The 17,806-nt window shown below is 43.4% G+C and overlaps 1 protein-coding gene across 1 annotated transcript in view; it reads right to left on the bottom strand.

The window, feature by feature from the left end:
• Positions 1–12,990: 12,990 nt before the first annotated feature.
• COLQ (collagen like tail subunit of asymmetric acetylcholinesterase) overlaps positions 12,991–17,806 on the bottom strand; it is a 116,787-nt gene continuing 111,971 nt past the window's right edge. Inside the window, exons 16-17 of the mRNA XM_040433564.1 lie at positions 15,052–15,154; positions 12,991–14,564 (exon numbers count right to left, since the gene is read on the bottom strand). Coding sequence (XP_040289498.1) covers positions 14,495–14,564; positions 15,052–15,154 — 173 coding nt within the window. The 3' untranslated portion in view covers positions 12,991–14,494. The remainder of the gene's footprint in view (positions 14,565–15,051; positions 15,155–17,806) is intronic.

Here is a 17,806-nt window from a genome sequence, read left to right as displayed (position 1 = left end):
AGAGGGGGCAGTCCACCCCGTCACTGTGATTACGGACCACAAAAATCTTCTGTACCTCGAATCAGCTAAGCGTCTCACCCCTAGACAAGCTAGGTGGTCGCTATTTTTTACCAGGTTTAACTTTGTAATTACCTATCGTCCTGGGGCAAAGAATACCAAGGCTGATGCTCTATCTCGTTGTTTCCCTGGAGGGGGTAATGTGAGTGATCCGGTGCCCATTCTTCAAAGAGGAGTGGTTGTTTCTGCGGTACACTCGGTTCTGGAGGGGAAGGTGTTAGAGGCCCAGGGGGACGCCCCGGTCTCTTGCCCCTCAGAGAAATTGTTTGTACCGTTGAACCTGCGTTTCGAATTCTTAAAAGAACATCATAATTCGGCACTTGCTGGGCACCCGGGTAGTAAAGCAACCTTGGAGCTATTGTCTCGTCGTTTTTGGTGGCCAAGGTTGCGTCAGGATGTATTGGATTTTGTGTCTTCTTGTTCTACCTGTGCGCGCGCAAAAGTTTCACATACACGTCCTGCAGGGTCTCTATTACCACTCGTCATTCCCAATAGACCATGGACACATCTGTCAATGGATTTTATCACTGACTTACCTTTGTCTGCGGGTAATAGTGGTAGTAGTGGACAGGTTTAGCAAAATGGTACACTTCATTGCGTTACCCGCACTACCTAATGCTAAGACTCTTGCTCAGGTATTCGTCAGTGAAATCGTGAAGCTTCACGGGGTCCCCTCCCCTTCGGATCGGGGTACCCAGTTTATTTCTAAATTTTGGAAAGCTTTTTGTTCCCGTTTGGGGGTACACTTGTCCTTTTCCTCAGCTTTCCATCCTCAGTCGAATGGACAGACGGAGCGTACCAACCAAAACCTGGAGACATATCTAAGATGTTTTGTGTCTGAAAACCAAGAGTTGTGGTCATCATATTTACCGTTAGCTGAGTTTGCCATAAATAATCGTCGTCAGGAATCCACTGGCAAGTCACCATTTCTTGGTGCATATGGTTTTCATCCCCAATTCTGTACTTTCAAAGAGGGGGGTCTTCTGGGGTTCCCGAAGAGGAACGGTTTTCGTCATCTCTTTCATCGGTATGGCAGAAGGTGCAAGCTAACTTGAACAATATGGGAGGTAAATACAAATGCATGGCTGATAAGAGACGGTCGCCAGGTCCGGACCTAGGAGTGAATGACTATGTGTGGTTGTCTACCAGGAATATTAAATTGAAGGTTCCCTCTTGGAAACTGGGTCCTAGGTTTATTGGTCCTTACAAAATTGTAGCCATCGTCAACCCCGTGGCTTTTCGCCTGGAGTTACCTCAGACTTTTAAAATCCATAATGTCTTTCATAAGTCGTTACTCAAGAAATATGTTCCACCTCTAGAACCGTCACCGCTGCCACCCCCTCCTGTTGTTGTGGATGGTAATCTAGAATTTCAGATATCCAAAATTGTTAATTCTCGTCGTGTCTGCCGCTCTCTTCAATATCTGGTGCATTGGAGAGGTTACGGTCCCGAGGAAAGAATCTGGGTTCCTGCGTCTGAGGTAAACGCCGACAGGCTAGTTCGGGTTTTTCATGCCTCTCATCCTGAGAGACCTGGTCCTGAGTGTCCGGAGGCCCCTCGTAGAGAGGGGGGTACTGTCACGAGGGTATCTAGAACCACGCCTGACTCCGTTATACCCGGGGTCAGGAAGTCGCAGCGGTTGGTTGTTTCCTTATAGCAGCTTTCTGGGTTTGCTTTGCAAACCCTTTTGGCTCACTCAGGGATCCGTAGCTCCTTCTCCTCAGCTGTTCCTTGTCCAGCACTCCCAACCTCCTTATATTCCCCTCTCACACTTTTCTGGTTGCCAGATATAGAGCTTCCTGCCTGGACATCTATTCTGACCCACTGGAGCTGTGTTGCTGCGTTCTCTGGTTGTTGGTCCAGAACGCTACCCTCCGGATCCCTGTTGGACCTTTGTGGTCTGCTGTGGTCGCCCACCTGGGTGTATGTGTTTGTCTGTATTGTCTGTCCTCTCCCTGGTGTTTCCCTCTTAGTGTCAGTGGTGCGGACTAGCGATCCCACCAGCCCGTTCACTATCTAGGGCATATTTTAGGGAAAGCCAGGGTTTAGGCACGTGATCGCCGCACGGGTGAGGAACCAGTCTAGGGACGTCAGGCAGTCAGGTGCCAGCCGCAAGGTGAGTCAGGGGTCACCACCTTTCCCTCTCCCTTGGGCAGGGCTTTCCCTTTTCCCTCCCTGTGCGTGGCGCCGGTCATTACAGACACAAAGTAGAGATAATTCATCAATGCAGTAAAACAAATTTTTGTAGCTAACATGTATATAAAAAAATATACATTCTTCACTTTCCTAACATAAATTTTTTCTAGAATATTGGAATCTGTTCAGAAAATAGGGGAGCCTTCCTGTCGTGCTGACTTACTAACAGTGAGTTCACACAGAGTTTTGTCTTTTCTATAGTGCTGAGAAGCTCAAAAAGTCACAAATTATGGCACTTCATAATTTGCGACTTTTTAATGCCACAATAAAGGTGTAAATAGCATGATAAATGCCCCCAGTGTTCTTTCCTTTTTCTCTCTGTAACTTTCAAACAAGAACTATCCTAGCGTTTTCATTACATGAGATTACTCATGTGTCCATCACTAAATCTGTATGCAGCGTCCCACTACGTGTGTGTGGGCACTGCTTAAAAGCACTTTTTGGTCTTAACAATGCCTTATGTTGTATTGTATGATTTTGTAGTTATTGTATCTGCAAAATCCCTGTTACCAGGCAGATTAGGTGAAATTTATACATCCCACCACTAGATGGGGACATAGCTTAGGTCTTATATATACCCAGGTCAGGCCTAGTGAGATAGAATAGAGTGGAACCAGAGTTCAGTGTGGAGATCAGTAAGTAGACTGATACTGAGAGAGTGAAAAGGTGCAGATCCAGCACTTCAGCTCTGAGGAAAAGTTATAGTCTAGCAAGGGACAAAAAGGACAGACTTAAATACATCCAAAGGATAAAAGCCATAAACCAGGTATAAAGGACCTTTGGAATATTCAGGTGAAGGATACCATAGCCTCCGGCAACCTCACCAAAACTGCACTGATATTGAAGATAACCCACTGCTCAAAAACTAAGAAACCTGAAAAGCCTAGAAACAGTGGATTTGCAGAATTAACTCTGTACCATCAAGAGACTGCATATTTGTACTGCTGCAACCAAAGACACCTAAAGTAAAAGTTGTGAGTTGCATCTTACCACTGTCTACCTCATTATTACCACTATTGGTTGTACCACCATTAACGGTACTGGCGTCACGACAAAAAACATCAAGGGACTCATCCTAGCGTTTTCATTACATGAGATTACTCATGTGTGCATCACTAAATCTGTATGCAGCGTCCCACTACGTGTGTGTGGGCACTGCTTAAAAGCACTTTTTGGTCTTAACAATGCCTTATGTTGTATTGTATGATTTTGTAGTTATTGTATCTGCAAAATCCCTGTTACCAGGCAGATTAGGTGAAATTTATACATCCCACCACTAGATGGGGACATAGCTTAGGTCTTATATATACCCAGGTCAGGCCTAGTGAGATAGAATAGAGTGGAACCAGAGTTCAGTGTGGAGATCAGTAAGTAGACTGATACTGAGAGAGTGAAAAGGTGCAGATCCAGCACTTCAGCTCTGAGGAAAAGTTATAGTCTAGCAAGGGACAAAAAGGACAGACTTAAATACATCCAAAGGATAAAAGCCATAAACCAGGTATAAAGGACCTTTGGAATATTCAGGTGAAGGATACCATAGCCTCCGGCAACCTCACCAAAACTGCACTGATATTGAAGATAACCCACTGCTCAAAAACTAAGAAACCTGAAAAGCCTAGAAACAGTGGATTTGCAGAATTAACTCTGTACCATCAAGAGACTGCATATTTGTACTGCTGCAACCAAAGACACCTAAAGTAAAAGTTGTGAGTTGCATCTTACCACTGTCTACCTCATTATTACCACTATTGGTTGTACCACCATTAACGGTACTGGCGTCACGACAAAAAACATCAAGGGACTCAGCCGCAACAAGCACCCTAAGCACCCCTAGCATCAAGGGCACCTCAACCACCATCTTGGCTGATGCTTCCCTACACAGAGCGTGCCCTGGAGGATTTCGTGCTATCCACCTTAACACCGTGCTGCCATCCCAGGGAGGCTTTCTGCTAACCGTGAGTAAACTGATGAACTGTGTGTTATATTATCTGGCCCCTCATCGGTCCACCGTGCACCTCACGTGTTGCCCCTGCGACTGGCTGGCTGCATAACTTTTATTGGCGTCACGAACAGGATTCAAACCCTTGCGCCATATTGGAGAGACTGTCGCATGTGAATAAGCCCCTTTATTTGATTGAGAGACTTTTGCTTATTGTGCGCTGTTTTGGGCTACAGAACTGTTCAAAAAGCTTGAAAAGTACATGGAGGTGCTATATTAGTCCCCAGCATCAAAAATGCAGTGTTAAAAGTGAGAAAATCCAACATTTGTGTGTCACTATAACTGCTTGCTGTCAGTGAATAGACGGTTTATATGCAATTAAGATGGCCGCCGGAGCTCTGATTTGAAAGAGAATACCGCGTCATCACTGTGTACAAGTTGGCGACACCCCCTGAAGAGCGGGAAAGTATTGTGCCGCCCCTTTATGCAAAACTGTCTAGTCAAGCCCATCCTACCTGTACTGTGTGGGTTTTGAGAGGCGGGCCCTGTATACGAGCGCAGCGCCGCCTCCTCTGCTTGTGGCCACATCAAATGGAAACGCCGTGCACAGGAGGACAGTGTGACGTGCGTGCATCCCCAAAGGTATCGCGAGACTTACACCGGCAAGCTGCCGGATCGCATCGCATTGCCTGTCTGCCCAAGTAACTACCGCAAACTGTAACCCACTCTTGCCACTTCAGAGGGAAGCACCGCTAGCCAGGGGCGCTATTAGAAACCCAAGTAAGCACTGCCTGAGAGTTGTATTCAGTCGGCATCGAACATTTAAAGGGCCATACACCGCAAGATAGCGGTTGCCTATAGCAACGCTACAGAAAATGTATTTACAGCCACAATTAACCTATCTAACTGTAATCTACCTATTGTCAGCATGTCTGTGCAAGAGGATAACGTGCAGGCCGACCTCCGCGGACCTACTGCGGCAGCCGCAGCCGGTCCCAGCGCAATACCAACTGCTGCAGCACCAAGTTTAATGCCTTTAACTATGCCTTATTATTTTGGGGCCCCCTGGTTCCCACATTATTCTGGAGAAGTTCACACTTTAAGGGACTTTAAAGAAAAAATGCTTGCTGTGTTCAGATTGTACCCTGTATCCCCAGAACAGCAGATGGAGATTCTTCTTGCGCAATTGGAAGGAGCTGCTCTCAGAGAAGTGAAGTCCTGGCCAAGCTCAGAAAGGATTACACTGGAGCAGATATTTGAACGTCTCTACACCACCTTTGAACCCAGGACCGTGTCAGAGGTCAAGATGAGGTTCTTCAGTAAAAAACAGCAAACGGGTGGGTCACTCAGAGACTTTGCATTATCTTTACAGGAAGCCCTTGGAGCTGTTGTACAAGTAGACCGCCGTGAGGCAGAGAATTAGGACAAAACCCTGAAAGAGCAATTTATTGAAAGAGTCAATACAGACAATTTAAAGAGTCAACTAAGAATGTTAGCTGCCCAGCATCCAAGTGCTGCCTTCTTAGATTTTAAAGAACTAGCTATCAGTATACTGGGAAAAAGTTCACCAACAGAACCTGTTGGATCCGCTGTAGTGCCAGCAACACAGACGGTCACCCCTGTCAAACCTTTACCTGTCATCAGTCAGGCAACCCAAGCCCCAACTCCTGACGCAGTTGCTACCCTTACTGAGCAAGTTCAATTCCTAACTAAAAGTCTGGAGAAAGTTCACAAAAAATTGTAAAATGGGAAAAGCCACTATTACTGGAGGATGAGAAACCTGTATCCAGAAGGCTCTTCTCTCCTAATTATAAAGAGACTTATTCCAGAAATTCAGGCGGACGCCCACCTGACCGCACTAGTACCCCCAGGTGGCCTATCTGTGCATACTGTCACAAGCCAGGCCATACCAAAGCCACCTGCTGGCAGTTAAATGGGCGACCCCCGAGGTCAGGGACCACCCCTCGGGAGATAGATCAATAGGTCCAAAAGATCCCCAGTGGATGCCAAGATATGTAGGATCCCGTCCAGAAGTGACACTTCAAATAAATGGAGTTCCTTTTGTTGCCCTAGTTGACACAGGATCCCAAGTCACTACCATCCAACAATCTGCATTTGAAAAATACTGGGACCAATATCAGCTTACCCAGTCCCCCAGAATCCTGGCTGAGTCTCATAGCCAGTAGCGGCAAACCTGTACCAATACGGGGTTACTGGGAACCTACCATTCAAATAGGAGGAACTATCCTATCCCAACAAGGTATTATTGTAGTACAAGTAAAAGAAAACAACAACCCTCCTATAGTCCTAGGCATGAATGTCCTTAGGAATTGTTATGTTGAAATGCTGGAAGCTTTACACCAGTCAGTGCCTACTGCTTCTTTTGCTTCTAAGAAAGTAATTCAACAAACCATCCGTGTACTGCGTGCACAACAGAAATTCGCCAATGAAAAAGGAGAAATTTGCTATGTCCGCATCCGAGACAATCAACCAGTGATTCTCAAGCCCAACACCAAAACTCTCCTGTGGTGCCGAGCTGTAGTTGGAATTCAAGGTCAAGACTACCAATCCTTGGTAGAGCCCGTCGTCTTGGAAGACTATCCCCTAGTTAGAGCTGCAAGAAGCCTGGTAACCGTCACTGAAGGTAAAGTGCCTATTCGTCTCCTCAACTTGAGTGATCACAGTGTAACATTAACCAAGTACCGTCCCATTGCACAGCTGATCCAAATTACCTGTGCTGTTGGAAGAAATAAGAAACATGAAATAAGAAACATGACCAAAGAGCCCCCTTACATTCCATTGTGAGCAGAACACCGCTAGAAATAGTAGCAATTGACCATGTGAAGTTGGAACCAAGTAGCTCAGGTTATACATATGCTATGACCATCATTGACCACTATACAAAATTTGTTCTAGCCGTGCCTGTCAAAGACTTGACCGCAAAAACAACTGCAGATGCTTTCTGGAAACATTTCCTATTGCCATATGGATGTCCAGAGAGAATCCTCACAGATCAGGGATCTGCCTTTGAATCACAACTCTTTAAAGAACTGTGTACTTTTCACAACTGTCAGAAAATCAGGACCACAGCATATCATCCCCAAGGTAATGGACTTTGTGAAAAGATGAACCAAACCCTAATTGAAATGTTAAGAGCAGTCCCACCTGCTACAAGAAATGATTGGCCTACTACCTTATGTTTGGCCGACAAGGTATCTTACCTGCTGACCACACTTTGGGCATACAAATGCCTGATGCAATCAACCCCCTACCAAAAACTGATTGGATGGCTGAACACCAAAGGCGTTTGATTGATGCACAGGAGATTGTTCAACAACGCATGGGACATGTCCATGAAAAACAACAGAAGGACTATAATCAATCTGCCAAGGCAGAACCACTCAAAATCGGTGATCGTGTCTGGGTAAAAAATAACCATAGAACCAGCAAACTTGATAGTAAATGGGAGAGAGAACTTTACACCATTACTGCTATTCTAAATCCAGAAACTGACACGTATGAGATTACCCAAGAAGATAAATCCCGTGTAGTACATAGAAATCGCCTAAAATTGTGCCTCAAAGAAGACACTTCAGTAGAAACTTCTCAAGAAGCAGCTGTTCCAGAGGAAATTCAACCCATTGAGCCAGAACTGGAAAAACCAACTGAGCCAGAGGGACCAATACAGTCCTTGGGAAAACAATGGTTCTTAACCCCATGGCTCAACATTCTAGTGCCTGCTAAAACTAACACCCCAACACTTCAACCTGAAGCTGAAGTTATCACAACGCAGGAAATCTTAAGTTCCCCGGAAGCAAGGTCTGAAGAGTCTCAGCTACTTCGTAGATCTGAAAGAAGTACAAGAGGACAACCACCAGTCTGTTACGGAGATTTCCTTTTCCAGCAGCCGAGAAGTTAATTTCCAGCCATGTTAAGTCAACGTTGAGGACTAATATTCTGCTATCTTGTTCCATTTGCCTTAAAGGACTTTTTAAGGGACTATTTGCCTGTTTTTGCAACGTTCAAATCCGCACCCGGAGATAGACTTTAACGTACTTGAGCCTCCGTGATATTCCATTTTTGACATTTACTTGTGCCCAGGGAATGGACTCATACCCTGTGAGCCTCCTGAGATGTTTATTTTTGTTTCTCCTCATCATTATGGACAATTTTGGTTTCCGGTACATCAGCAGTCTTTAGAGAGAAAAAAAATGTTACCCCATTTGTCACATTTCGTTGTTGCCTGAGATATGCTTGCCTAACCCATTCTATTTATAGGTACAAGAAGTACAAGAATGTGAGTTATGGCATTATTTTCCTATGCATGCATGCTTTTCCCTTTTTATATCTTACAGGAAGATACAACATCGAGTCAAGAATGTGTCGAGGTCGACTTACATTTTACCATGGGGGTATGCAGCACCCCACTACGTGTGTGTGGGCACTGCTTAAAAGCACTTTTTGGTCTTAACAATGCCTTATGTTGTATTGTATGAATTTGTAGTTATTGTATCTGCAAAATCCCTGTTACCAGGCAGATTAGGTGAAATTTATACATCCCACCACTAGATGGGGACATAGCTTAGGTCTTATATATACCCAGGTCAGGCCTAGTGAGATAGAATAGAGTGGAACCAGAGTTCAGTGTGGAGATCAGTAAGTAGACTGATACTGAGAGAGTGAAAAGGTGCAGATCCAGCACTTCAGCTCTGAGGAAAAGTTATAGTCTAGCAAGGGACAAAAAGGACAGACTTAAATACATCCAAAGGATAAAAGCCATAAACCAGGTATAAAGGACCTTTGGAATATTCAGGTGAAGGATACCATAGCCTCCGGCAACCTCACCAAAACTACACTGATATTGAAGATAACCCACTGCTCAAAAACTAAGAAACCTGAAAAGCCTAGAAACAGTGGATTTGCAGAATTAACTCTGTACCATCAAGAGACTGCATATTTGTACTGCTGCAACCAAAGACACCTAAAGTAAAAGTTGTGAGTTGCATCTTACCACTGTCTACCTCATTATTACCACTATTGGTTGTACCACCATTAACGGTACTGGCGTCACAACAAAAACCATCAAGGGACTCAGCCGCAACAAGCACCCTAAGCACCCCTAACATCAAGGGCACCTCAACCACCATCTTGGCTGATGCTTCTCTACACAGAGCGTGCCCCAGAGGATTTCGTGCTGTCCAACTCAACACTGTGCTGCCAGCCCAGGGAGGCTTTCTGCTAACCCGTGAGTAAACTGATGAACTGTTTGTTATATTATCTGGCCCCTCATCGGTCCACCGTGCACCTCACGTGTTGCCCCTGCGACTGGCTGGCTGCATGTGTAGAACAGTGTAATTAAAGGTATGCATAATAGCACCATATATCAGAAAACCCACATTATAGCAAAAAGCCACCATATTTTATTTCCCACAAAAATAATGCTGTCAGAAACCTGTCTCCATACAGCATTAAAATGTATTGCCTACGTGTAGGCAAACTTTGTTTAACCCCCAAGTTGTGCAAGACTTAATTCGGTATTCATTTCTGCATCTTTAAAAACATTTAAAATTAGGAATCCGAAGACGGATTTGGTACCATTTACAAAGATGCAGAAATGAATACCAAATTAATTCACCGAAGTCTTGGATGACTTTGTGTTAAACGAAGTATGGCTCCACTGAGCCAATACATTTTAATGCTGTACGGGGACAAAATAAAATTGAAGTGTGTGACCAAATCGACTTCAGATCGCACAGCACTATTCCTGATGTACAAAGTCCACAATTGTCAACTTTTAACATTGCACACATGTATTAGGGCTTTTCAGATGTCCACCATGCTTTTTATTTTGCTACACACACGTTCTGTCAGCACAATAAAGGTAGCCACAGCAAACAGTTGTTTTGCAACGTTCAGGCAATGTTCCTTTTCAGCCACACACACAGAAGTGGCATAGGATCCTGTTGATGATGCCAAAATTGATGCAGCGAGCCCAGGAGAGGGGGAGAGGAAAGGATAGGGGCAGTGTCATAACTAGAACTGACTGGGCCCCACAGCAAATTTTTGAATGCCCTCCCAGCAACTTATTTGCAACCCCCTCCTCCCGTGCATCGCTTACTCCTGTAGCTAGTCAAGATTGCTGGTTTAGACCAGGCCCAGCAGCTGCTCCATTAGTTTCCTACAAATATATACTGTTTATCATGTCACTGTATATAATGTCATTGTATAATACTGTTGTTGGGGCCCTGACAATAAAATATTTTAGTCCTCTCCACCCTCTGAATTCAGGCCCCATAGCAACCACTTCCCCTGCTTCCGTTAAAGCTACACCCCTGAATGGAAGTGATAGTATCAAGAATGGTGGTTGTAGTTGTTCCTCACTCAAATGCTCCTCATGCAGTGATAAGAAGGGTGCACTGTTCTTCCCTTTGGTGCAAACCTTGGTTCTGAAGTTTCTCTTGCCTGATGGTGGTTCACTGTTCAGCGCAGGCACAGTACTGTACAAGAGCTTGCCAGCCCATGAATTCTGTACTTCGTCTGTGCTAAACAGTGAAGTGAATGAGCAATTCCAAGACTTCAGGAGACTTCGGGGCCGGTTGCGAGTATGTTTTCACTGCCTGGCCCTGTCTGTCAAAGTGGTGGGGGAGCGGCCAGGAAGGAAACGGAGGGAAGTCTCAAGTGCAGCGAGGTGCAATGGCACCCAGGGGCTAACTAGCTTAATATAAAAAGTCTAATTTCACCACAATTGGGGCAACCGATGGACCAACACCATTAGAATGTTTTGAAAAATGGCATGTAAGATGGCTTCATCAAAAGCTACGTGGTGAGATATTTCCTTTAAGCAGATAAGTAATGTTTCTTGTTTTATAACATGTTTGGGGGATCCCGGGAAACCCCTTCAAATAAACTATATTAATTAAATATCCACTATTTCTCAACATGTCATTTTTAGGTCCATTGTTATACATCGATAAACTTTATAATATATCTTTATGGAGGTCAGAACTTGATTTTTCTGGTACAGAGCTCTAAATTCCATACACGGACACAGTGTAGCTTTCTTAGCTATAGAGTTAAATACACTAATTGACAAAAAAATGTATGCACTAAGAAGTTTTTCGAATTAAATGAAACTCTCTATGTGTTAGTGTAATGATGATATATGTAAGTGATTAAAAATGTTAGAGCGAAAGGATACGTTTATTGGGGAAAACTGTGTAATAGAAAGAAGGCTCTAGTACTCTGCTGGGCCGCTTCTAGTCTGGATACAAGAAGAGACACAGTTGGTCATGGAGGCAGTTTCCATATGGTATCCTGCAGCACATTTGCTCACAGATGTTGCAGCTGGGCCTGTAGATCCTGCACCCTCCTAGGCTGCTGAAGTTGCCGTCCGAACCGGTCCCATAAAGGCTCCACTAGCAATAAAAGCTGGCGATTGAGCAGGCCAAGGAAGTGTTGCAATCTGGTGGAGTCTCCACCAAATTGCAACACTTCCTTGGACTGCTTGACATTCCTGGGAAACCCTTGCCCTATCTGGGCGAGCATTATCCTGCTGAAAAATGCCAGTTGGAAATCCGGCCATTAGAGGCAACACATGTGGCCACAGGATGTCCTGCACATATCGATGAGCTGTTAGTGTCTCTTGTATTACTCCTACACACCAGCAGCTGGGGCATGATACCTCCATACTCGATCCCTACCATCGTTGGATCCCCAAACAAAAGCTGGATTAATTTCTAAAGACAATACGGTTCCAGTCCATAGCAAACAAAGGCTGCAGTGGCTGGCTGTCAATGTCAGGACATGTAATGGCCATCATGACACCAAATTTTCCTCTGCTGAATGCCTAGAAATGGTCCTGGACAGACAGGGGTATGTAATGAAGTGCCACTTGTGTCTGGATGGCTTGTGCTTGTCAACTGGTGGTCTGTCTAGGCCGTCCAGGGCCTGTATGTGTGTGCCCTCATGTAACCACTGCTCCCAACACCTCCTAACAGCTAGGTCAGAACAGCCTAGATGGCAGGCAATTCATTGAAACGACCATCCTGATTCTCCTAGTCAAATGGTGTACCCCCTCTCAATGTCAACTGGGCTAAATGTCTTTGCGTTGTAGAGGCGTGTCTATCAGTTAACTATCTCTCACTAACAGGTACACTTACCTAAAAGTAGCCTCTGAGAGCTTTTTCATAGGGCAGCGGCGGAAGCACTCATACACCCTTTTGTGACAAGGCCCAGTATCTAATCAGACCACACCAGTAATAATTTACATATCTGCCTGAGACATAACTGCATGCTGAGTTTTGCAGCAATCCGACATTTCCATCTGGGTGCATTTTTATTTTTTTGTCAGTGTAATAACATTCTGGTTGCAGCCACCTCTAAGGGGTGCTCAGTAGCTTACACCATGAAGCTTTATTATCCATTTGAAGCATTTATTACATATCTGTAGGATAAACTGACCAGTCACAACACTACAACCACTTGCCTAATATTGTGTAAGGCCCTTTCATGCTGCCAAAATATTCTGACCCATTTAGACATACAAAGACCTTTGAAGGAATCCAGTTGTGTTTTTCTCAAAGAAGTTAGCCTTAGATCATGGATTTTTTTTTTTCTGCCCATCCTAAAATGTTTGATTGGATTGAGATCTTGGGTATGCCTGAATGGTGGTCCAATATATTTCTCACGGTGGCCCTACATGTAATATAGCATGGTATGTATTAGACACAAATGAGATTGATTCAGCAGACGGCAGCTTGCTTTATTTTCTTTGGGAGTTCCAAGGTCAAGGGCATGCATGTAAAGAAGATTCCAGTTCATACAATAACATAAATGCATACAAACACTACACTTATTAATGCATCTTCTTTCATTACTTTTTTATTTGGTTGTTTAGATGCTGTAACCAAATCAGTAAAAACATGCACGGTAATTCTTCACCTGCTCCTTTGAAGTGTATAACCTCAGATTCTGTAAAGGGATCCATATGTGGTGAGATCAGGCAGGGGTTAGAAATAGTTTTGAAGTCTACGTATAACAGTCTGGAGCTCTTCAGTCAAGTCAAACCTTGTAATACTGAATAAATAAATGTTCATTGAACAGGCACCATGTACAACAATAGCAGTAACACAGCATACGCACAATACAGGGATATTTGGAACCTGCCAAACAGACACGGAACCAAGACTGTCTGACATTATACAAGACCATGACAACACTAGAACACTGCAGAACGTGTGAAATACAAAAACATAAAAAGAAAACGTGAATGACTGGAGTACCAAGACACATATAGAAAATGGAGAAGCAAAAAAATAGAAGCGCAAAATAAATATGATAACAATTGGCTGAATTATATTGTTAATACTATGCAACTATTTTAAAGCAGCAAGAAGGGATACTGTAGTTAGAATTATTTTCTGGGTACTAATGCTTATATACATATAATTAGTTACAAAATATTTCATCCACCTAAATATTTCATATTCTTTGCTAGCAGTTAACATTTATATTCTGCAATATGATTCATAACCGCTGTCTCAGCGGCTTCACTTATTCACTCTATAAATGTAGGGGGGGTTTGTTATTATATGGGTTAAGAAGCTGCTAACATCAGCATAGTTTCTGGATTACAAAACTTTTGAGTCTTTGGTCTACAACCTTTTGTCCAACTTGACCACATGAAACGGCAAGGCCCTGATTCTCGGCTCCATGCAGCCTTCCTTCCCGGTAATCTCATTCCTCATATTCTCATTTCCTGTCTATGTGCACCATAGAAAGAGGAACCCCACTTTTTTATTTTTCTACAATTCTAATTGACAAAGTCTATACAGTACGTTCCATTTTCACATTATTATTATCGTTAGTGTTAAGAGGTTAGTATTCTTTAAAAACAAGAGAGTATGCTCGGTTTTCATAATTACAGTTGGCAGAAAAAAAATTAAATAAAAAAGTCTAGTTTCCGCATATAACAGTGCTAAGTCGAGGTAATGTTGTCTTATTAATGTAATATTCCCAATAAGTGACATTTGCTGTCCCAGCAGTTTGTCCTGTCAGTGACTTTCCTGTGAACAAACTTCGCTGGCAGGTATTGTTTGGCATGGTCTATTAAGACAGAATGCAGTGGTCCAAGTTCTTTCAATCAGACATAATTGTTACGATTCTTATAAAGCCATCAGCAGCAGATTATTCTTTCGCTCAGACTTTAAGTTTAGCATTTTGCTCAGTCTTGTTGATTTCTAGTACGATAGCACCGGATGTATGTGTGACATCGCAAATCATTCTATCCTTTCCACTTCTATCTCACGTGAAATATCGACACTGTGTAGAGTCAATGTAGCAATAAGCTGTGCATCGCAGTTGTCCATAAGATCTATTGGAAGGAGAAAAGAAAAAAAAAACATTAGCAGAAAATGGATATAATTGAAAACAAAATAAAGAGCTCCAAAAATTCCCATAAAACACAGAACATAGATGTCTATATATCAGTTGTGGCTATGCTGTGGTATCTTATGCTGTCTATATTGATTTCTGGGATGGATGTGGTTGACTGCAGTATCGGACTTTACCACCAGGCAAACCAAACCAGAGATCAGGGGGCCACAAGTGGTTGATGCCAAAAAATGATGAAAGGTGTAGACATACCGGCCATGCGCTGCACAGTGGCCCTGGATGGCCACATATTCTGAAAGCCACAGTGAACCCTGGATGCATTGAGGCAGTGATGGTAGACACAGCAACAGGATATAAAAACGGCTATTGATCATCTTATAACTAACAATTATAAATCTATCCAACTGCTTAGGAAGTAAACATCAGTTTAACCTCACAATAGAAAGATTAGTAATATCTTTGCGTACCCTGGGAGATATGTTCTGCATGACTGATAGCCAAAATCTTTGCCATCACATTCCTCTACCCCTTCTTGTCGGTAGCCATCACCACAGTAGGCACGCTTACATTCTAGGGGGGGTAAAAAATTACATTATCATTGACATTGTACAAGCTGTGATATAAAATAATTTGTTGTCATTTTTATGTTTTATTACAGAGCCTAGTTTCCCGATTAGAGAATTAAAACCAATATGGCTGTACTTCCTTAACTTGTGCAAAACTGTTCATCACAACAAAACAGAAAACTCGTAAAATGTGTAGAACAAAAATACCAAGATGTGGTCTCTGCTCTTACAGATTTACTAATATACTGTCACGGCCTTTGGTGTGTGCCGTGAAACTTTCGCCGCGCATGCTGGTTGCCGGTGGCAACTTGTTGATATGCATGTGTGTGCGCTTTCCCTTTAAGGATGTTTCCTTTCCCTGCTTTGGTGTGCACGGGGTTAAGGTGTGCTTGGTAGGTGTGGTGGGTGTGACCTCAGGCCTCCTTATATGTTGGTGTGGTGGAGCCTGAAGGTCAGTTTGATGTTGCTTCAGTCTGTGTAGGAGCTCTGCTCCCTGGCTGAATGATTATGTCTGTGTGAGCTATCCCTATTTGTTATTTTGTTTACCTTGCTCTGTCTGTTGTCCCCTCCGGTGTGTTTCTGTCATTCCTCCCCCCACCTGGTGTAGTTATGGTGTGGGTTTTGCTTGGAGGTTTGATTGTGGTATGTGGCTCCGGAAGGGGCGTGCTTTCCCAGAGGGGTTTAAGCGAAGACTGTGGGTTTTCCAGCTTGGAGCCCCCTTTCATCACGGCTGCGGCAGGTAAGTGTGGATAGCATTGTTATGTTGCTTTTACTTACCTGCCGTATTGTTTAGCCCATGGTCTTGCATCCTGTTTGCTACTGGGTTTCTGGAGACACCATTCATCCGTGGTGTAGGATGAATGGGTGGTCTCTGCCCTGTCATTAGGCCTAGGGCTTTGCAGGGATAGCAGGGTCTAAGGTTGGTGAGCATGAGCCCCCTTACCTTCTGAGGCAGCTCATGCGTTAGGAGTCTAGGGAGAGTTCAGGGTTGCACTAGGAGGTGACCTGCTCCCTGTTCCCTGCTATCTGGCATTGCAGCCACTGGCATTGCACGGTGGGGGGTTTTCTCCACTCCCCGTCATGACATATACGGCCAGCTTTACGTATTGGGTGAAATGAGCCTCATCCTCTACAGCTAGCTTGGTCAGATGTGCATGTTGTTCCAACAGAGAAACGGGGAGAAACGGTCACTTAGATACCTGTAGCAGCACTTATTTCTAAGTATAACAGAATTATCATCCTTCTTTTAGGATTTTTTTTTACCTTGGCTGAACACATCAGACTCCATACATCTAATTTTAGCCATCTTTCCAGACTATTTTCCTCTGCATCATTCAGAGATAGAGAAGTTTAGAAGATTGTGAACGGGTGTCTCCGCAGTGTCTACATCCTCCTGCTCAGAAATACTGGCAGTGACACTGTTACATGGTATTGCAGTAATATATCATGTGGAGGGATGGTGTCTTTTGCAAATGTCATGCGTATATGCTATCTTTGGTGACACTGATATCTTACAGCTGGTTATTCATGGGTTAGTTGAGGTTGATATTATAACAAAGTTGTTTTAAGAGATTTATTTTGGCAATAATCACTTTACCCAACAGATTGTACTTGCCTATTAACACTTAAGGGTTTCCCCATTAACAATAATGGATGGGTGGTATATATATGATTGGTGAGGGCCCCAGTTGTAAGACCCCACAATCACAAGAACGGAGATCTCAGGATCCTATATGTGCACCACACACTCCATTCACACATGACTGGTGAGCATCCCATCAGTGGGACATTTGCCATCTATCCTGTGGATGTCTGTGTTATATCTTTCTGTACTTAGATGTACCCTATAGTGGACTTTCTGTATGGCAGTAGAATACAGAAGGCAAGATATGATGATAAAAAATTTTTTTAATGTGCTAAATATGCTTTACTAAGGCACATTGGGTCTAATAAACAGATTTGAAGAACTGTAATGTACAGATGCAGATATTACAGGGGTCGTCCCACAAACAATATTCTAAATTTTTCAAACCACCACCTGTATCTGAATACTTTTGTAATTGCATGTAATTAGAAATTCAGTATAGCCATTGTAAAGCACCATCTTCTGTTTGTCCTTTTCCTTATTTCTCGGTCCATCCCATTAACATTGATGAGGTGGACACACAAGCAGTGATGAGCGGCAGGGGCAATATTCGAATTTGCGATATCTTGCGCATATTTGGGTGAATATTCGTCATATATTTGCGAATTCGTGGTCTCCAGTCATTATTTTCTTGATTGCAAAAATCTGCAAAAATTCGGAATCAACACTACTCCTAAAGTCAAAGATATTGCAGCCTTCTCACTGGCCCACAAGCAAGAAGCAGTGAGGGATCATGGATACTGATGAAAAAAAATCAAGAATATTTGCGATTACGAAGATATAGCACTATATTCTAGATATTCATGAATTCTCGAAGTGACAATATTCGCGATAAAAATTTGTGATTAGAATATTCGCTATCAACACTACACACAAGCTCCTTTCCATCTTTCAACTGTCATAAGCCAGATCTTCTGTTGCAAGCTGTGTGTTATGACAAGTGGGTGGGACCCACTGGTCAAACCAGAGATAGTGTGGATTCTCTGTGTCAACCAAGTCTCACAGAGTCAG

This window comes from Bufo bufo, chromosome 5, assembly GCF_905171765.1.
Source record: "Bufo bufo chromosome 5, aBufBuf1.1, whole genome shotgun sequence".
In the NCBI taxonomy this organism is placed as follows: domain Eukaryota; kingdom Metazoa; phylum Chordata; class Amphibia; order Anura; family Bufonidae; genus Bufo; species Bufo bufo.
The sequence above is the reverse complement of the archived record's forward strand: the minus strand, read 5'-3'. Positions and strand labels throughout refer to the sequence as shown.